General features: G+C 37.6%; 1 protein-coding gene across 3 annotated transcripts in view; it reads right to left on the reverse strand.

Moving 5' to 3' along the window:
- MARK1 (microtubule affinity regulating kinase 1) overlaps positions 1-18,422 on the reverse strand; it is a 160,021-nt gene that overhangs the window by 7,109 nt on the left and 134,490 nt on the right. For all 3 annotated transcript variants that reach the window (XM_037823477.1, XM_037823464.1, XM_037823470.1), the window contains exons 14-16: positions 7,016-7,116; positions 5,590-5,754; positions 4,399-4,650 (exon numbers count right to left, since the gene is read on the reverse strand). In XM_037823477.1, coding sequence (XP_037679405.1) covers positions 4,399-4,650; positions 5,590-5,754; positions 7,016-7,116 — 518 coding nt within the window. The remainder of the gene's footprint in view (positions 1-4,398; positions 4,651-5,589; positions 5,755-7,015; positions 7,117-18,422) is intronic.

An 18,422-nucleotide genomic window follows, 5' to 3' on the forward strand; every position in this document is an offset into this window, starting at 1 on the left:
TACAGTAAAAATGCAATTCCATAATACAAATCTATTTTCACTGTAGCACACAAATAAATAAAACATTTTTTGAGCAGGCACAAATAGAAAATATGTATTTTCAGTTATACGTAGATGTACTGATATATACAGAAGGGCAGTGCACAAGCTTGGCAAAGAAAATAGTAATGCTGTTGACTCTCACTGCTTAGATAAAATAGTTCCTTTAATAGGAAGGGCTATAAGTCTCACTGGAATCACCTGTCCTATTTATATTCTGCCTTATAAATCATTGCTAGCAGATACCTATTCCACTGCTGCTCAACTTCAAGCTTTAGGAATGAAATACCTCTGAGTCCCTACTTCATCTGAGTCATCACATTGTTTCCCATATCCTGATCTGCTTTGATGCTATCAAGGACCCTGGCTGGAAGAATTTCTGTCACTTGGCAACTGTTGTTTCAAATAGCCCAGTAACTCTGCAGTGGTGGGAGACAGATGAGGGTACAAGAGGGACAGCTGGCTATAATACCATATGCAACATAGCATGACTTTCCACCATTTAAAATTTAAAAAGTCCAATACCTTACTTAGTACAGCAGTATATAATTCACTGAACTGATTAGAGTATTCCCTATAAGAGTGTGCTATTGTTAGAGAACAAGGTTTGATATAATCTTCAGTTCACAGTAAATACTTATAGAGAACCTATCCAAAGCAACTAGTTCTAAATGCTATTTAAAATGTTGTATTAAAAGATTTTTGGAATGGTTAAGTACACATCCACCCTTGATAGATGATTCTAGTGTAAATCATTTTCCTAGTTGGGAAGTTCTTTCCAAAGACTAGCAAATACCTCTCTCGTGGTCATTTTAGCTTAACTTTCTGTACTGGTCTAGTAGCCCTACTAACTGGCTTTTTCTTTCTAATAACAATTTTCAAATACATGAATGACTAGCCCTGAATTACTCTTTATTATTCTCCTTTTAAAGCTTAACGATCCAATTTCCTTTATTTTTTCCCTATAAAAAGTTGTTTTTTCATTTTTCTTATCATTTAGTGGCACTTCAACTTAGTTGGTCCCTAGAGCATGTGAGAGGTCTTGGCCTTCAAGTTGCACTCAAAGTCAGTCCTGCCCTCAGCATACCCAGTTCCAGTGCTGGGCACACAGGGGTGTTGGTGTGGGAGTTCCACTTCTTCAGGCTTTAGGCACAGGGAAGGGAGGAAGTCAAAGGGAGCAGAGAGAAAGGCATGAGGATAGACTTAAGAAGGATTGACAAGTGGGTAGAACTGATAACCTGAGAATTCAGCTGAGAAAGTTGAGAGTATTAAATAATAAGGCTGGAATGTATCCTGAAATGAAAATTGAGAAATTTTCGAGTTTATCTCCAAGCATCCACTCTTCTCAAAGTGGATAGTCTGCAAATGCAGAAAGATAAACTGCATTTTTAGTCTGTCAGTTCCTAAAGAACCTTTACTGAAACCAATGCTTTATCTTTCCAAATTATATCGTTTGTGGTATATTATACAATTCAACCTCAAGCTACCAAAATGCCCCATAACAAAATACCTTATAGACTGTAGTGTACATGAACAAATTTGTAAAGCAAAGCTGTTCACATGGTGATGAATGACTTCAGAGGAGAACTGAGATTTTTTTCTCTGCCTTAACCAAATCCAGAATGAAAATACTTTAAAGATCGAGTTATTGAAAAACAAAACAAAACAGAACCAAACCACCAAATGCTGACCAAGGGTAGCAAACACCCCCCCGAAACACACCAAGCAAAAAAAAAAAAAAAAAAAAAAAGCAAAAAACCCTTTATCTACTACAGAGATTCATGTTGAAAATTTAATGAAAGCATTGAAGATGCTTACAAATTTTTGTGCTAGCTCCCTTCAGAGGCTGATGCCGAATACTCTTATTCTCCCAAACTTATTCTCCATATCAGGACCAGTTTCCTTCACAGTACTTTCCAGAATTTATTATTAATTAATTTGTTTACTTTTCAAGTTGATTCCCCACAATTCATCCATTAATTCAATAAATGCATAGTGAGTGCCTACTATCTGTCAGGCATTGTTCTAGGACTTGGGGATTCAGCAGTGTGTTGGTTTGAACCCATTATATCCCCTACAAAAGCCACATTCTTTTATGCAATCTTGTGGGGGCAGATTTATTAGTCTTTTGATTAGGGTGGGAACTTTTGACTACATTGTTTCCATGGAGATGTGACCCCACCCATTCAGGGTGGGTCTTGATTAGTTTACTGAAGTCCTTTAAGAGTGCCCATGGAGTGAAGGAGTGCAGACAAACTGAAAAGAGATACTTTGGAGAGAAGCTAAGATATATATTCCAGAGTTTGCCCCCAGGAGAAGCTAAAAGCTGACACAGATCCAGATGCTTGGAAATGCAGACAGAAAGACGTTTGGAGATGCTAAGCTAAGAGATGAAGCCAAGTTTGCCTAGGAGAAGTGAAGAGAGGACCCCTAGATGTTTAGAGAGAAATGCCCTGGGAGAAAAAGCAAGGATAACAAAGGCTGAGAGGAGAGAGGAAAAGAAAGAAAGAAGCCCAGAGACATTTTGGAGAAAGGCATTTTGAAACCAGACCCTAGGAGCAAAGGACCAGCAGACACCAGCCATGTGCCTTCCCAGGTGACAGAATTGTTCTGGATGCCATCGGCCTTTCTTCAGTGAAGGTATCCTCTTGCTGATGCCTTAGTCTGCACACTTTTATGGCCTTAGAACTGTAAATTTGTAACCTAATAAATCCCTTTCATAAAAGCCAATCCATTTTTGGTATTTTGCATAATGGCAGCTTTAGTAAACCGGAACAAGCAGTAAACAAAACAAAACAAACAAAAACACCCTGCTCTCATGAAGCTTATCTTCTAGTTGGGAGATATGGATAGTAAATAAATAAGTGTATATATGATATCAGGTAGTGTTAAGTACTATGGAGAAAATAAAGCAGGGAAAGGAAATAGGGAGTATTGGGAGCATCCAGGGACTGATTTTAAATAAGATGGATGGGGAAAGCCTTCCTTGAGAAAGGATCATTTTAGCAAAGACCTGAAGAAGTGAGGAAGTGAGTCATGCAAGTATCTGGGGAAGAGGATTCTAGGCTGAAGTAATAGCAAGTACAAAATCCTGGAGCAAGTGTGTGCCAGGTTTGCTCAAGAACGTCAGGGGCCCTATGTGGCTGGTGTGGAATCAGCAAGGCAAAAGTGAGAGAAGATGATTATCAGAGCAGAAATGGGGGGCTGCACTACACTGCAGGGCCTTGTAGGTCACTATAAGGGCTTTGAGTAGCAAATTCTGAGTAAGATGAAGGCTATTTGAGGGTTTTTAATTGAGGAGTGGCATAATTAGACTTAAAAACAGACCAGGTAGACAAGGGTAGAAACCAGGAGACCTGTTAGGAGGAGAAAGATTGATAGTGACTTAGATTATGATGGGAGCGGTGGAAGTGACGAGCAGCAGTCAGATTCTGGAAATCTACAACTTGCTAATGGATTCAGTGTGGTTTGAGAAAAAGAGGAATCAAAGATGACTCCAAAGTTTATGTTCTGAGCAACTGGAAGGATAGCATGGTGCTATCTAAAATGGTGAAGAGGACGGGGAATTGAGTTTTGGACATATTCTGTTTGAGAGTCTATTATATATCCAAGAGGAGAGGCTGAGTAGGCAATTGGATAAATAAGCCTGCAGTTCCCGGGAGAGATCTGGGCTAAAGATATAAATTTGAGAGTTGTTACAGGATGGAATTTAATGTCATGAAATCACTAAGAGACTAAGGATAACCAGAGAAGAGGATATGTCCAAAGACTGAGTCCTAAGGCATTCTCATATTTGAAGGTCAGGGGTAAAATGCAGGGGATCCTGAAAAGAACCAGCAAAGGAGAAGGCCTGAGAAAGGATAGCAGATTTGTGAGGTAGGAGGAAAACCAGAAGCCAAATGAAAAACAAAAAGGTTTAACTGTATGGAATACTGCAAGGCAAGAGGGCAGGGCTGCATCAGTCTCATTGCTGCTGTATGGGTAGTACCCAGTAAAATGCCTAGCCCATAGCAGGTCTTCAAATATTTGTTGAATGACTACATGGAGAGACTTTATCATAACTTCCCAACTCAAGTGCACTGACATTCTGTCTCCTGACTTTTTGAGTTTAATGCTTTATTACTTGATTGTGCATCAAGCACTGTACAAATTATTTCTCTTGACTTTGCAATAAAAATTTAGATTTTAGAGGAAACTGTCTATCTTTCTAGACTAAAAGTCTTCCTACTTCTGTAAAACAGCAGCTCTAGTGAAATGGCACAAAACCACTTTGGAAAATTACTATAAATATTAAAGAAAAAATGAGTATACTTTATGACGCCTAGAGGTAACAAAACATGACAGTACATTGGTACTGACCTGCGAACGAATTTGGACGTTATCTTGCTTATTATACCGGTTGATGTTCCCCTTCTGGCATGTGAAAATGCACCAGGTTCATGTGAAGGTGAAGCAGGCGGCCCATTATAGGCAGCACTGCGTCGCTCTCGGAGCTGTTCACCATGAAAAGTGCTTCGGCTTGAACTCCCTCGGGGAAAACGGGTTCGGTCTGGAGTGGTGGCACTAATACTGTGAGCAGATGGGGAAGCAGCAGGCACTCTCTGGGTTGTACTGTTGGGACAAATTAAGATAAATCATTTAAAATAATGACAGGGAAAGCTTCACTCATGCTAAAAGCTAGAAAAAAATGGCTATGGCTACTTCCATTAGACCTTATTTTATTTATTCACATTAGAGATATGATGCATGGTTAATTGTATTTACTGAATAATCAGAAAGATAAAATTTCAGTTTGAAAATAAATGCCTTTTATAAAAATTAGTCACTGAGGATTAAGAAGTAACTGAAGCAGGGACACAGAGATATATACCTCCTTACTTAAGGTAGGAATGCCAAAACAAAGGAGCGGAATACATTTATTCTATTCTCTAAACTTAAACCATTCAGAAATGTGGGACATTTTATTGTTTATCAAAATGCTATATGAAACTACCAATATGACTAACAAATCTAATAATCAAAGCATTAAAGTGTTCAGATGTTCCTGAATTTGAGAAAAACTAATACAGGCAAATACTAGAAAAACAGTCATATAATTGTATACTTAAAAGGGCTCTTTGAGATCATCTGTTTTGTTGATGAGAGGACACAAATCCAGCTTTATTAAGCGTAAGTAACTGGAAGGAACCAAGCCAATTATTCCTGGTCTAGTGTAGTTTTGTTGTTGTTGTTGTTATTAAATCACAGAAATCTCAATTTACCTAAATGATAAATTAGGCAGCAATATTTTACTTTCCAAATGGATTTAAAATGAAATCTGTAAAGAAAATTGCTCTAGAAAATGATTTAAATTATAAGCAACATTTTTGATAACAGTTAAAGCATGTAATAAGCTTATGTTACAATTTAACTTTTCCTCTGCCACAAACAATGTATCTTTTATAAAAGCATTTAATGTGACAGTAACTATCATTTGTTTTCATATGGTACTATTTTTTAAAACCTTTAACAACAACAACAACAACAAATGAAATGCAACCATCATGTTACCCAGGTCGGTAAGCTTCGGAGCTGTCTTTAATGGTTGGCAGTGTAACTTTAACAGGATGGCCGGAGGCAGACATGGACTTCTGGTGACGAGGTCGAGCTGAGGGTGCTGCAGAAGCCATAGCAGAGCCTGCAGAAGATATGCTAGTCGCAGACATCTCCATAAGGCTTTTGACACAAAACAGTTGAGAAGAACATGGAAATATAAAAAAGGAAGAAAAATCGCAATTTACTAAAACTTATGAACTAGATTGACTAACACTTTCATGACTGAAACACTTGAAAGAAACAACAGCTACTGATGTCCAATGAAAAAAATTAATATTCTTATTAAGTGTACAGGGTGAATTGCTCACTATCTTCCATAAACACTTGCTCTACATGTGAATCTGAAAAGGTATGAAATTAGTTTTGTGGGTGTATGATAGCTTGAGACAAAATGATTAAGACTGGAGAAATTTCTCACTTTCCAAAAATCACAGGTTGGTGTCCTGTGTTGCTGTGGTTCACTGCCCATTATTCATACAATAAGAATTCATAATTACACAAAAGGTATGAATGATCTCTAGAAATATTATCAAAATATTTTTAGCTCACATCATCAGTTAACAGATTAACTACTGTAGATTAAAGAAGTTGCACATTAGGACTTAGTACAGGAAAAATAATTAAGTAGGAAGTCAATTCTCAGCTATTCTTCTAGCCTAAAGTATCTTATGTTCAAGAAGACATGTTTATCTTCTTATGCCTTATAATAATATTTACTTTACATACCTATTATCTCCAATTAACTGAGAGCAAGCAAATATGAGAATAGTCTGTCTACTCTACCTAAACTACTAAAGATCAGAATGAGAATGGAATTTTATTAGAGTTGGCTACCTATCCATTCGTACCACACTGGTAACTTTTAAGTCATGATGAAAAGAAATTAAACTTTTAAAAATAATTTCAGATTTAGCATTATTTAAAATAAAACACTTTGAGAACTATATGGTTCAAATGGTCAGCTGATATAGCTGCATTTCTTTACAGGAAGGAAAACAGAGCCTTTATTATTTGGATACAATAATCATTTGTTGGGAGGGAGAAGGCAAGAAGAGAAGGAAGCAATAGTTGCATAAGAGACTAAGATTCAAATTTAAAAGATTACATTAAGATGCGATGCTCTGCTCTGTCACAGGGAAATATTTACTACAAATTTTATTCAGAAACTCACAGGTTAAGAGATTTTACTTCCTACTTTCCCTAAATATTTTCCCATCCTTCCCAACCTGGTGCAGAAGGGAAAATACTTCAGTAAGAATGGTTGTGATCTTACTATTTCGTACATCCTTTCCTCTTGACCCATTAGCTATAGCCATTTTAGGAAGAGCACTGATGTAGAACAATAACAAACTAATTACTACTTGGCATTATGACATTTTACCTGCTGTCTTTTCCATTTTGCATAGCCGTGTATCGATCTGTGGTCCTTTCACAGACATATGTATTTCTTCTTGCCATGCTACCTACAGGGTATGCATTGTTCTTTAAGAAAGAAAAAAGCAACTTTAAGATTCTAGCCATATTTGCGGAGAATCAAAGAAAAGTATTTAAGCTGCAAATGACTTTGAAAAAATCCTGAGTAGAATTTCAATTTATCATAACCCTATATGAAAAAGATCTATCTCCTTCCTCTCTCTCACGTTTAAATATCTGAGTAAAAGGCAAAGCATAAAAAGCAAACTCACTAAATTTTAGCTCATTCTCCTATAGCAGCAGTCAGCAGTCATTTGGGAACAGGAAGAAAGCTGGATTTTATTTCTAATTATTCCTTTGTAAGCTGGTGATAGGGAGAAGGGCAAAGTAGTTGTATAAGGGAGCTTTACCTGACTAGGAGCAAGAGACAAGTCTACACTAACTATTATCACAAATAGGAAACCTGGGGAATAAACATGGTGGGCCCACCCTGAAGCCTGTGGGCTGCCGGCCTTTACCTGCTTGAGAAACCCCCAGTGTCATTGGGAATGTTAAGGAGACTAAAGCTCCAGGGTCGGAGGCATGCCCAGGTAAGACTTGGAGGCAAGCCAATTTTCAGGAACTCTGTAAAAAGAAAAAGGAAAGCAAAAAGGGGTATAGATAGGGAATTCTTACCATGCACATAACCACTGATCTGCGACCCCTGTTTTGTCAGCCAAAATAATTTCTATTTACTAGCATAAGAACAGTTTTTTAAATGAGAGATAATCTCTTCAGTTTAATCCTGACTTCACTAGAAAATTTCCCTACTTTTAGCTAATCAAGGTTTCAGTATTCTTTAAAATAATTAATCTATAATTTGTTGAAACGTGAGGGCTTAGAAAGTTAATAGGTATATGCTTGAATTAAGTTTGGAGAAAACAAAACAGCACCATATTAACAAAATTATTCAAGTGCAGATTTTAAATCTTTCAATAGTACAGGTTTCTAGGTAGAATGAATTTTGTCACCAATTACAAGAAAAGCATAAATGTAATTAAATTACAAACTTATGGGAGAAAAACAGGCTAAGATTATCAAAAATATTTGTAGGTAAGACATGATCCATGTTAACTGGCAAAAGAAAGTGGATATGATTATGGAAAATCAATTATGAAACTGACTTTCATGAAGGTTCTTAAAAAACTAGGAATGTAATCTATATTTCATAGTTTGAAACACTGTGTTTATGATCCACTTTCACGCTCAACACGTCATTAACATCTATCCATATCAACTGATACAAATTTTTACAGCTGCAGAGTATATAACAGTACACATATATATGTGTGTGTGTATTATACATATATATCCTAGTGCATTTTAACCAGTAAGTCCCAAATTTTTGAACAATTAATATATTTCCAAATTTACTATTTAAATAGGTTTGTCATTGAAGAGGTTTAATTACATAGAAATTCACTGCAAATTTGAAATCTAGGAAAAAATCCTGGAAATAAATCTAGAAGTGGAGGAGAATATCCAGAAATTGTCAAAATTGCACAGTAATCATGGAGAGGCTGTAAAATTACCCACAGGCACCTAACGTTCCAATATAAGGATATTCACTTTTGATAATTTCATCATTTGGGCCAAACTGTCACATAAGCAACTGATTTTTAAATTTTTTTTTTTTTTTTTTTTGGTCACATCATGTTAATTTGAGATGCCTCTCAAATATTTCAGGCTTTTTTTTTTTTTTTTTTTTTTGTAACATCCCTTCCCTTCCCAAAAGAGTGATGGGTGAACTAAACTCCTTCAAAACTGTGCCTTTCTGGATTTGTGATTCTCATGTGCTATCTCCTTGCCTTGCCCCTTTGATGCCAGTGACTCTCTGGTGTAGCAACCAATCCACCAAATACAAAGTTGTATTTCCCCAGGGAAGCTTAGGATACAATTACGCAAAGTTAGTCACAGAAACAGAGTGTCACATATTCCATTTGGCATAGGTTCATTTATAGAACTACCATTCACAGTTGAGCCTATAGTTCAAATAAGAAAGCTCTGAGGACTGCTAAACAAGCCAGGCTTTTCTATTTAGGATTTGGGGACCAGGTAGAAATTACCCTGGCAGACTCTTAAGCTTGGCAACTTCTCTGAAGAGGATATATAAAATTTTCAGCATTTCCCAAGCAACCAGTCTTATGGACAACTCCTTTGGGCTTAAAGTAAAGTGATTATATTTGTGCCAGTCTGAATGTATTGTGTCCCCCAAACACCATTATCTTTGCTGTAATCTTGTGTGGGCAGACATTATCAGATATGATTAGATTTCTTTGAGTGTTTCTTTGGAGATGCGCCCCACCTAGCTGTGGGTGATGATTCTGATTGGATATTTCTATGGAGGCATGGCCCCACCCATTTAGGGTGGGCCTTGATCAGTGGAGCCATATAAATGAGCTGATGGGCAGAGAGAACTCAGTGCAGCTGTGAGTGATGTTTCGAAGAAGAGCTACAGACAAGAGGGACACTTTGAAGAAAGCACAGGAGCTGCAGATGAGAGAAAGTTTGAAGATGGCCGTTGAAAGCACTCTTGCTCTGGAGAAGCTGAGAGAGGACAAATACCTCAAGTGCAACTAAGAGTGACATTTTTGAGGAACTGCAGCCTAGAGAGGAACGTCCTGGGAGAAAGCCATTTTGAAACCAGAACTTGGGAGCAGATGCCAGCCATGTGCCTTCCCAGCTAACAGAGGTTTTCCGGACACCACTGGCCATCCTCCAGTGAAGGTACCCAATTGTTGATGTGTTACCTTGGACACTTTATGGCCTTAAGACTGTAACTGTGTAACCAAATAAACCCTTTTTATAAAAGCCAATCCATCTCTGGTGTTTTGCATCCCAGTAGCATCAGCAAACTAGAACAATATTTTATATAATTATATCTCAATTTTTATGTAAAAAACATTACACTCATTATGGCTTTCCTGATCTTTCTGAAAGAAGTAATCTCTCCCTTATCCTCATTTTGCAAAGAATTTTTTGTTGTTTATATATGTGATAAAAACATGGAAAAATACACTTAAGTTTTATGGTCTTTTAACAATGTGTTTTTAACGTAGAAATTGAGGGTTTAAAGAACAATCATGCATAAAATACAAAATACCCATAATACCCCTTTTAACAACTTCCATTGGGGTGATACATTAGTTACAAGTAAAGAAAATACATTTTTATAACTGTACTATTAATTACATATAGTCTATGGTTTAACTTAGGATTCAATGTTTGTGTAGTGCATTTTCATGGATTAAAAAGTTTTAAAATCTATTACCATATATACAAACTAACATTTCTCCTTATGAGCACATTCAGCTATGTATTTTAGTGCTGTTAATTATGTTCACACTTGTGCTATCTTCACCACTGTCCATTACCAAAACATTTTGATCACTCCAAATAGGAACACTGTAGTATATTTTAAGCCTTAATTCCCTATTCCCTATCTCTACCCTGCCCCCCCAGGTAACCTGCATTCTAGGTTCTGACTCTGAGTTTGCTTAATCTAATTATTTTATAACACTGAGATCATACAATATTTGTTCTTTTCTGTCTGGCTTATTTCACTCAACACGATATTTTCAAAGTTCATCCATATTGTTGCAGGTATCAGAACTTCATTCTTTTTTTACAGCTGAGTAATATTCCACTGTATGTATATACATTTTACTTATCCATTTATCGGTTGAAGGACACTTGGGTTGCTTCCATCTTGGGCAATTGTGAATACCATTATAAACATTGGTGTGGAAAGGTCTGATCAAGTCTCTGCTCTTAATTCTTTTGGGTATATACCTAGAAGTGGGATTGCTGGGTCATATGGTAGGTAATTCTATGCTCAACTTCCTGAGGAACTGCCAACAATGGCAGCAACATTTTACACTGCAAGCAGCAATGAATGTGTTCCTATTTCTCTGCATCCTTTCCAACACTTGTAATTTTCCATTTTTTAAATAGTAGCCATTTTAGAGGGTGTAAAATGGTATCTCATTGTGGTTTTGATTTGCATTTCCCTGATGGCTAAATGATTTTGAGCAAATTTAAAGTCTTTTGCCCATATTTAAATTAGGTTGTTTGTCTTTTTGTTATTAAGTTGAAGGACTGCTTTATATATTCTGGATAGTAACCTTATCGGATATGTAGTTTCCAAATATTTTTTCCCATTGAATAAGCTGTCATATTACTTTCATGATAAACTCCTATGAGGCAGAAATGTTTTTAATTTAATGAGGTCCCATTTGTCTATTTTTTTTTTTTTTTTGCTTGTGCTTTGGGTGTAAAGTGTAAGAAACTGCTGCTTACCCCTATCAAAAGGTCCTTAAGATGCTTCCCCACATTTTCTTCCAGGAGTTTGATAGCTCTGTCTTTTATATTTAGGTCTTTGATCAATTTTGAGTTAATTTTTTAATGAGGTGTGAGATAGGGGGTCCTCCTTTTAAAAAAAAAAAAAAAAATCAAATGGAGAGCCAGTCTTCCCAGAAATATTTGTTGAAGAGACTACTCTTTTGCAATTGAGTGGTCTCTGCTCCCTTGTCAAAAATCATTGGGCCATTAATGTAAGGGTTGATTTCTAAGCTCTCAATTTTATTCCATTGGCCTATTTGATGGTCCTTGGGCCTATTTGATGGTCCTTGTGCCAGTACCACAGTTTTGACCACTGTACCTTTGTAATAAGTTTTAAGATCAGGAAGTGAGAGTGATCAAACTTCATTCTTTTTCGAAGTGGCTTTGGCTATTCTAAGTCCCTTACAGTTCTATACAAATTTGATGATTGGGTTTTCTATTTTTACAAAGAAGGTTGTTGAAATTTTGGTTGGGATTGCTTTGAATCTGTAGATTGCTTTGGGTAGAACTGACATCTTAATGTTTAGTCTTCCAAACCATAAACAGGGAATGTCCTTCCATTTATTAAGGTCTTCTTTGATTTCTTTTAGCAATGTTTTATAGATTTCTTGTATAAGTCCTATACATCCTTGTTTAGATTTATTCCTAGATATTTGATTCCTTAAGTTGCCATGGTAAGTGGAATTTCATTCTTGATTTCTTCTTATGATTGTTCATTGCTTGTGTATAGAAACAATGTTCATATTTGGGTGTTGATCTTATACCCCACCACTTTACTGAATTCACTTATTAGCTCTAGGAGCACTCTTGTGGATGTTTAGGGACTTTCTATATATAAGATCAGGTCATCTGCAAACAGTGGAAGGCTTACTTCTTCCTTTCCAATTTGGATGCCTTTTGTTTATTTTTCTTGCCTAACTGCTCTCACAAGAACTTCTAGTACAATGTTGAATAGCGGTGTAACAGTGTGCATCCTTGTATTGTTTCAGATCTTAGAGGGAAAGCTTTCAGTCTTTCACCATTGAGTAGGATGTTAGGTTGGGTTTTTCATACATGCCCTTTATCATGTTAAAGAAATTTCCTTCTATTCCTTGTTTTCTAATTGGTTTTATCAAGAAGGGGTGCTGGCTTTATAGACTTTTGGGGAAGATGATGTAGTAGGGAGCTCCAGGACCCACTCCTCCAGAACAGCTTGTGAATAGGCAGGAACTGCCTGAAACAACTGTTCTGGGGATTGGAGGCCAGGGGAGTACTTTATAGCATCCAGGGAAGAATGGAGGAAGAGGATGAGAAACTCAATAACAAACTGTGGGTAGCTCACTCAGCAACAGCTGCCAGTGTCCATCCCCTACTCTCCATAAGGACGGCCTTGGGATCCAGCCTCTGCTGCTCTGCTGGCTGCTTCAGATAGAGAGGGATATGGATGTCCTCTTCCCCCAAAACAGGGATGGGGGAACAGCTGAGCACCAGTCAAAGTTTTTCACTGACTAATTCAGATTGGCAGGTCCTGGCTCTGAGCTGTTATTTCAGCCCACCCTGAACAGGGACGGCAGAAGCACTGTTTCAACCCAGCTCCCAAGAGGGGTGAGGTGGGGGATGTTTAAAGACACAGTGCCTCCTTAGGGCTGTGGGGAACAGTTTGCTGAAGGGTGCCATCTGCTAGGCAGGCCAGGAAAGCACAGCTTCTGGGAGTTGTCAAAATGGATTTGGCATCTTTAATGACCCTCTCCCCAGGGCTCTTGGAGCTGGTCTGCACCTGGGAAATACTGACGTGAGAAAGTCCTTCTTCAGACTGACCTTCATCCAAGAATTTGCCCTCCAGGAAAAGCAGCAAGAAACAACAAAAGGAGAGTTTAAAAACAAAACAAAACAAAACCTACCTAGAGTGAAAACGACAACAAAAACAAACAAATCACGATTCCTGGAGAAGTAACAGGGGAAAGGAAGCATTCTTCTGGGGGTGAAACAACTGCCCAAATAGTGCAAACTTAAAAATTATACCATATATCCAGGGTAAGAATCAGATGAAGAACTGGAAAACTCTGATCATTGAACAGGGGCATCTAAAGATCTAGAATAAGTTGGACCAAGTGTCAAAGAAATACCTTAACACAAAGCCAAACAACAATAAAACCCTAGGCAAGAGAGAGAAACTGACCTTCAGAGTCAACTCCTCAAGATAACCAGTTGTCTACATGTCACCAAAAAATTACAAACCACACTAAGAACCAGGAAGATACGGCCCCATCAAAGGAACAAATTAAAACTTCAGAGGAGACACTGATTTTGGAACAACTATTCAAAGATATTCAAACAAATTTCCTAAATCAATTTAAGGAAATGAAGGAATCTCCTAAATCAAATTAAGGAGATGAAGGAAAATACGGCTAAAGAGAAAAAGGATACTAAAAAGACACTGGGAGGGCATAAGAACTTGAAAGTACAAAAAGGAACAAAAAAAAAAATCTACAATAGAGGAGATTTAAAATATACTAGAGGCATATAACAGCAGACATGAAAAGGCAGAAGAAACAATCAGTGAACTATAAGAGAGGAGAATCAAAATCTGACAGACAGAAGAACAGACAGAAAAAAGAATGGAGAAAATTGAGCAGTCTCAGGGATCTGAATGAGAGCATAAAGCACACATGCATTATGGGTGTTCCAGAAGGAGAAGAGAAGGGGAAAAGGGCAGAAAGAATATCTGAGGAAATAATGGCTGGAAATTTCCCAACTCTTAAGACATAAATATACATGTCTAAGAAGTGTAACATACTCCAAATAGAAGAAATCCTAATAAGCCTATTCTGAGACACATACTAATCATAACATCAAATGCCAAAAATAAAGAGAGAATCCTGAGAGCAGCAAGAGAAAAGCGATTCGTTACATTTAAGGGACACACAATAAGATTAAATGCTGATTTTTCATCAGAAACCATGGAGGCAAGAAGGCAGTGGTATGGTATACTTACGGTATGGAAAAGAAAAACTGACAGCCAAGAATTCTTCATCTGGCAAAACTGAACTTAAAAAATGAGGGAGACTTCAAAATATTCACACATTAACAGAAACTGAGAGAGTTCATCAGCAAAACACCTGCCCTACAAGAATTACTAACAGGAGTTCAGCAGGTTGAAAGGAAAAGACAGGAGAGAGAAGCTTGGAGTAGAATGTAGAAATGAAGATTATCCTATAAGGATAAAAAGAGAGACAAAAATAAGATATGACATAAAAACAAAGGATAAAATGGTTGATAATAACTAATGCCTTTACAGTAATAACACTGAATAGTAATGGATTAAACTCTCAAATCAAAAATCACATATTGGCAGTATGATGCATTTATATGCTGTCTATAAGAGACTCACATGAGACACAAAGACATAAATAGGTTGAAAGTGATAGGCTGGAAAAAGATAGTCCATGCAAACAGTAACCAAGAAAGAGTTGTGGTAGCTATACTAAAATTGGACAAAATAGACTTTACATGCAAAACTGGTATAAGAGATAAGGAAGGACACTATATATTAATAAAAGGGGCAATTACATCAAGAAGAAATAAAACTCGTAACTAATTATGCACTAACCAGGGTGTGTTCCAAAATACATGAGGCAAACATGGGCAAAACTGAAGGGAAAAATAGACGTCTCTACAACGATAGTTGTAGATTTCAATACATCACTCTCACCAATAGATAGAACATCTAGACAGAGAACCAATAAGGAAACAGAGAACTTGAATAATATGATAAAGGAACTAGACCTAATAGACATATTCAGAACACTGTGCCCCAAAACAGCAGGATATACATTTATCTCAAGTGCTCATGGAACATTCTCCAGGATAGATCACATGCTGGGTCACAAAACAAGTCTCAGTAAATTTTAAAAGGCTGAAATTATACAAAGCACTTTCTAAGACCATAATGGAATGAAGGTGGAAACCAATAACAGGCAGAGGACTTGAAAATTCACAAATGTATCGAAGTTAAACAACCCATTCTTAAAACAATCAGTGGGTCAAAGAAGAAATTGTAAGAATAATCAGCAAATACCTGTAGATGAATGAAAACAAGAACACAACATAATAAAACGTATATGATAGAGCAAACGCAGTGCTTAGGGGGGAATTTGTAGCCTAAATACCTACATTAAAAAAGAATAAAGAGAGGAAGGGGCAAGATGGTGGCATAGAGAGGTGTGGAATTTAGTTAGTCCCCTGGAGCAACTAATAAACAACCAGAACAACTAGTAAATAATCTGGAACAACTGCTGGGGAACACTGTGACTATCCACATGTCGTACACCAGCCTGGATTGGGTGGAATGGCTGAGCTGTAAGTAAAAACTGTGGAACAGCACCAAGGAGCCCTCTCCCCTACCTGGCAGGCTGAGCTGCAAGACCTTGCTGTGAGAGAAAGCAGCATTCCTGGAGCAAGTTAATATAGCTCAGCCTAGCTCCAACTGAGGTTTTAATTAACAAATATGGATTGCTGAATACAAGCTACAAACATAGACAAACCTCTAACAAGCAGCAAAGCAACCTGAGGTTGCTCCCAGTGGAGAGGAGGTAGGGCTGACGGAAAGAAAATAATAACAAAAAAATACAGACGCTTTTAGAGATGGCTGAACTTAGAGTGCCTGAAAAAGCCCGTGTCCCGGGAAAGGGACCCCAGAAGACCAGGTGCTATCTCTGGCTGATAGGCGAAACTGGAGAGCCGTGGACTGGCTCTGAAAAGGGGCTTTCTTTCCCTTTTTCTCTCTTGCAACCTGAGTGGCTCAGTGGAGAGAGTCCAAGCCATTTTCAGTTTGCAGCACTCTGACCCAGACAGGGATAGAGTTAACCTTAAGTCAGAGAGACAAAGGAGTAATTCAAATGCAGACGATAACTCCCTAGGGGATGTATCTTCCCTAAGAGGAAGGAGGTGAGACCCAGCTCTAATGCCTGTCCTCCCTTCAGAACTCAGACCCCAGGGTCTGGGGGAAAACAGTCAAACAGGAAAAAACCTAAGTGGAGAATTAAAGGGACCACACCATTTTTACACCAGTTGGGAGCGACAGGCTGACAGGCCCCACCTGCTGCACAGGTTAGGAAAAGCACAGAGTCTAGTCATCTCACAGTCTTCTAAGACACACCCTCAGGGAAACTTGACACTGAGCATAGCCCCATTCTGAGATGTGAACCTGTTCTGGTCTGGGAAAATGTGATTGGGGTAATCAAGGAAACCAGATGTCTAGACAACAGAAAACTACAAATTACACTAGGAAAAATGAAGATATGGCCCAGTCAAAGGAACAAACTTACACCTCAACTGACATAGAGTTGAGATGTTGTTTCACATTCATGAAACAATCAAAGATTTTCAAAGAAATATGCTAAATCAATTCAAAAGCCAAGTCAACACACTCAGAAAAGATATGGCAAAAGGGATGAAGGATATAAAGAAAATCCTGGACGAACATAAGGTAGAAACTGAAAGTTTGAAAAAACAACTGGCAGAATCTATGGAAAGGAAGGGCACAACAAAAGAGATGAAAAATACAATGGGGACATACAACAGCAGATTTTAAGAGGCAAAAGAACACATGCAGGAAGTGGAGAACAAGACACCTGAAATCCTACACACAAAAGAACACATAGGGAAAAGAATGGAAAAATATGAGCAATGTCTCAGGGAATGGAATTACAATATGAAGAGCATGAATGTACATGTCACGGGGGTCCCAGAAGGAGAAAAGAAGGGAAAAGCGGCAGAAGCAATAATAGAGGAAATAATCAATGAAAATTTCCCCTCTCTTTTGAAACACATAAAATTACAGATCCAAGAAGTGCAGTGTACCCCAAACAGAACAGACCTGAATAGACATACGCCAAGACACTTAATAATCAGATTATCAAACATCAAAGGCAGAGAATTCTGAAAGCAGCAAGAGAAAAGCGACCCATCACATACAAAAGAAGCTTGATAAGACTATGTGTGAATTTCTCAGTAGAAACCATGGAGGCAAGAAGGAAGTGGTGTGATATATTTAAGATACTGAAAGAGAAAAATCACCAACCAAGAATCCTATATCTGGCAAAACTGTCCTTCAAATATGAGGGAGAGTTTAAAATATTCTCTGACAAACAGACAATGAGAGAGTTTCTGAACAAGGTATCTGCGCTACAGGAAAATACTAAAGGGAGCACTACAGAAAGGTAGGAAAAGACAGGAGAGGTTTGGAACACAATTTTGGGTAATGGTAGCACAACAATGTTAATACACTGAACAAAGATGCCTGTGAGTATGGTTGAAAGAGGAAGGTTAGAAGCATGTGGGACACCAGAAGGAAAGAGTAAACATAAAGACTGGGACTGTATAACTCACTGAAACCTAGAGAGTGCAACAATTGTGATAAAATGTACAAATATGTTTTTATATGAGGGAGAACAAATGAATGTCAATCTTGCAAGGTGTTAAAAATGAGGTGGTATTGGGGAAAAAACATAATCAAAGCAAATTAGAGACTATATTTAACAGAAACATTGTATTATGCTTCCTTTAATGTAACAAAGGCAATATACCAAAGCTAAATGCCTATAAGAGAGGGATATAAGGGAGGGGTATGGGATTCTTGGCATTGGTGATGTTGTCTGACTCTTTCATTCTACTTTAGCTTAATTCTATCTTTCCTTTTGTTGCTTTTTTAGCTGTCATTTTTTTTTTTTCTTTTTCTTTTGTTTCTCTACCTTCTTTGATTCTTCCTCCTCCTTTGTGGAAGAAATGGAGATGTCCTTATACAGATAGTGGTGATGGTGGTAAATGCATAAATATGTGATTATACTGGGAACAATCGATTGTTTACTTAGAACAGAATGTATGGTGTGTGAACAAAACCGTCTTAAAAAGAAACCAGGTTGGTGAAGAAACCTTCAGGGCACTATATTGAGTGAAATAAGTCAGGCACAAAGGGACAATTATTGTATGGTCTCACTGATATGAAATAATTATAA

The sequence above is a fragment of the Choloepus didactylus genome, chromosome 2 (assembly GCF_015220235.1).
Source record: "Choloepus didactylus isolate mChoDid1 chromosome 2, mChoDid1.pri, whole genome shotgun sequence".
Classification (NCBI taxonomy): domain Eukaryota; kingdom Metazoa; phylum Chordata; class Mammalia; order Pilosa; family Megalonychidae; genus Choloepus; species Choloepus didactylus.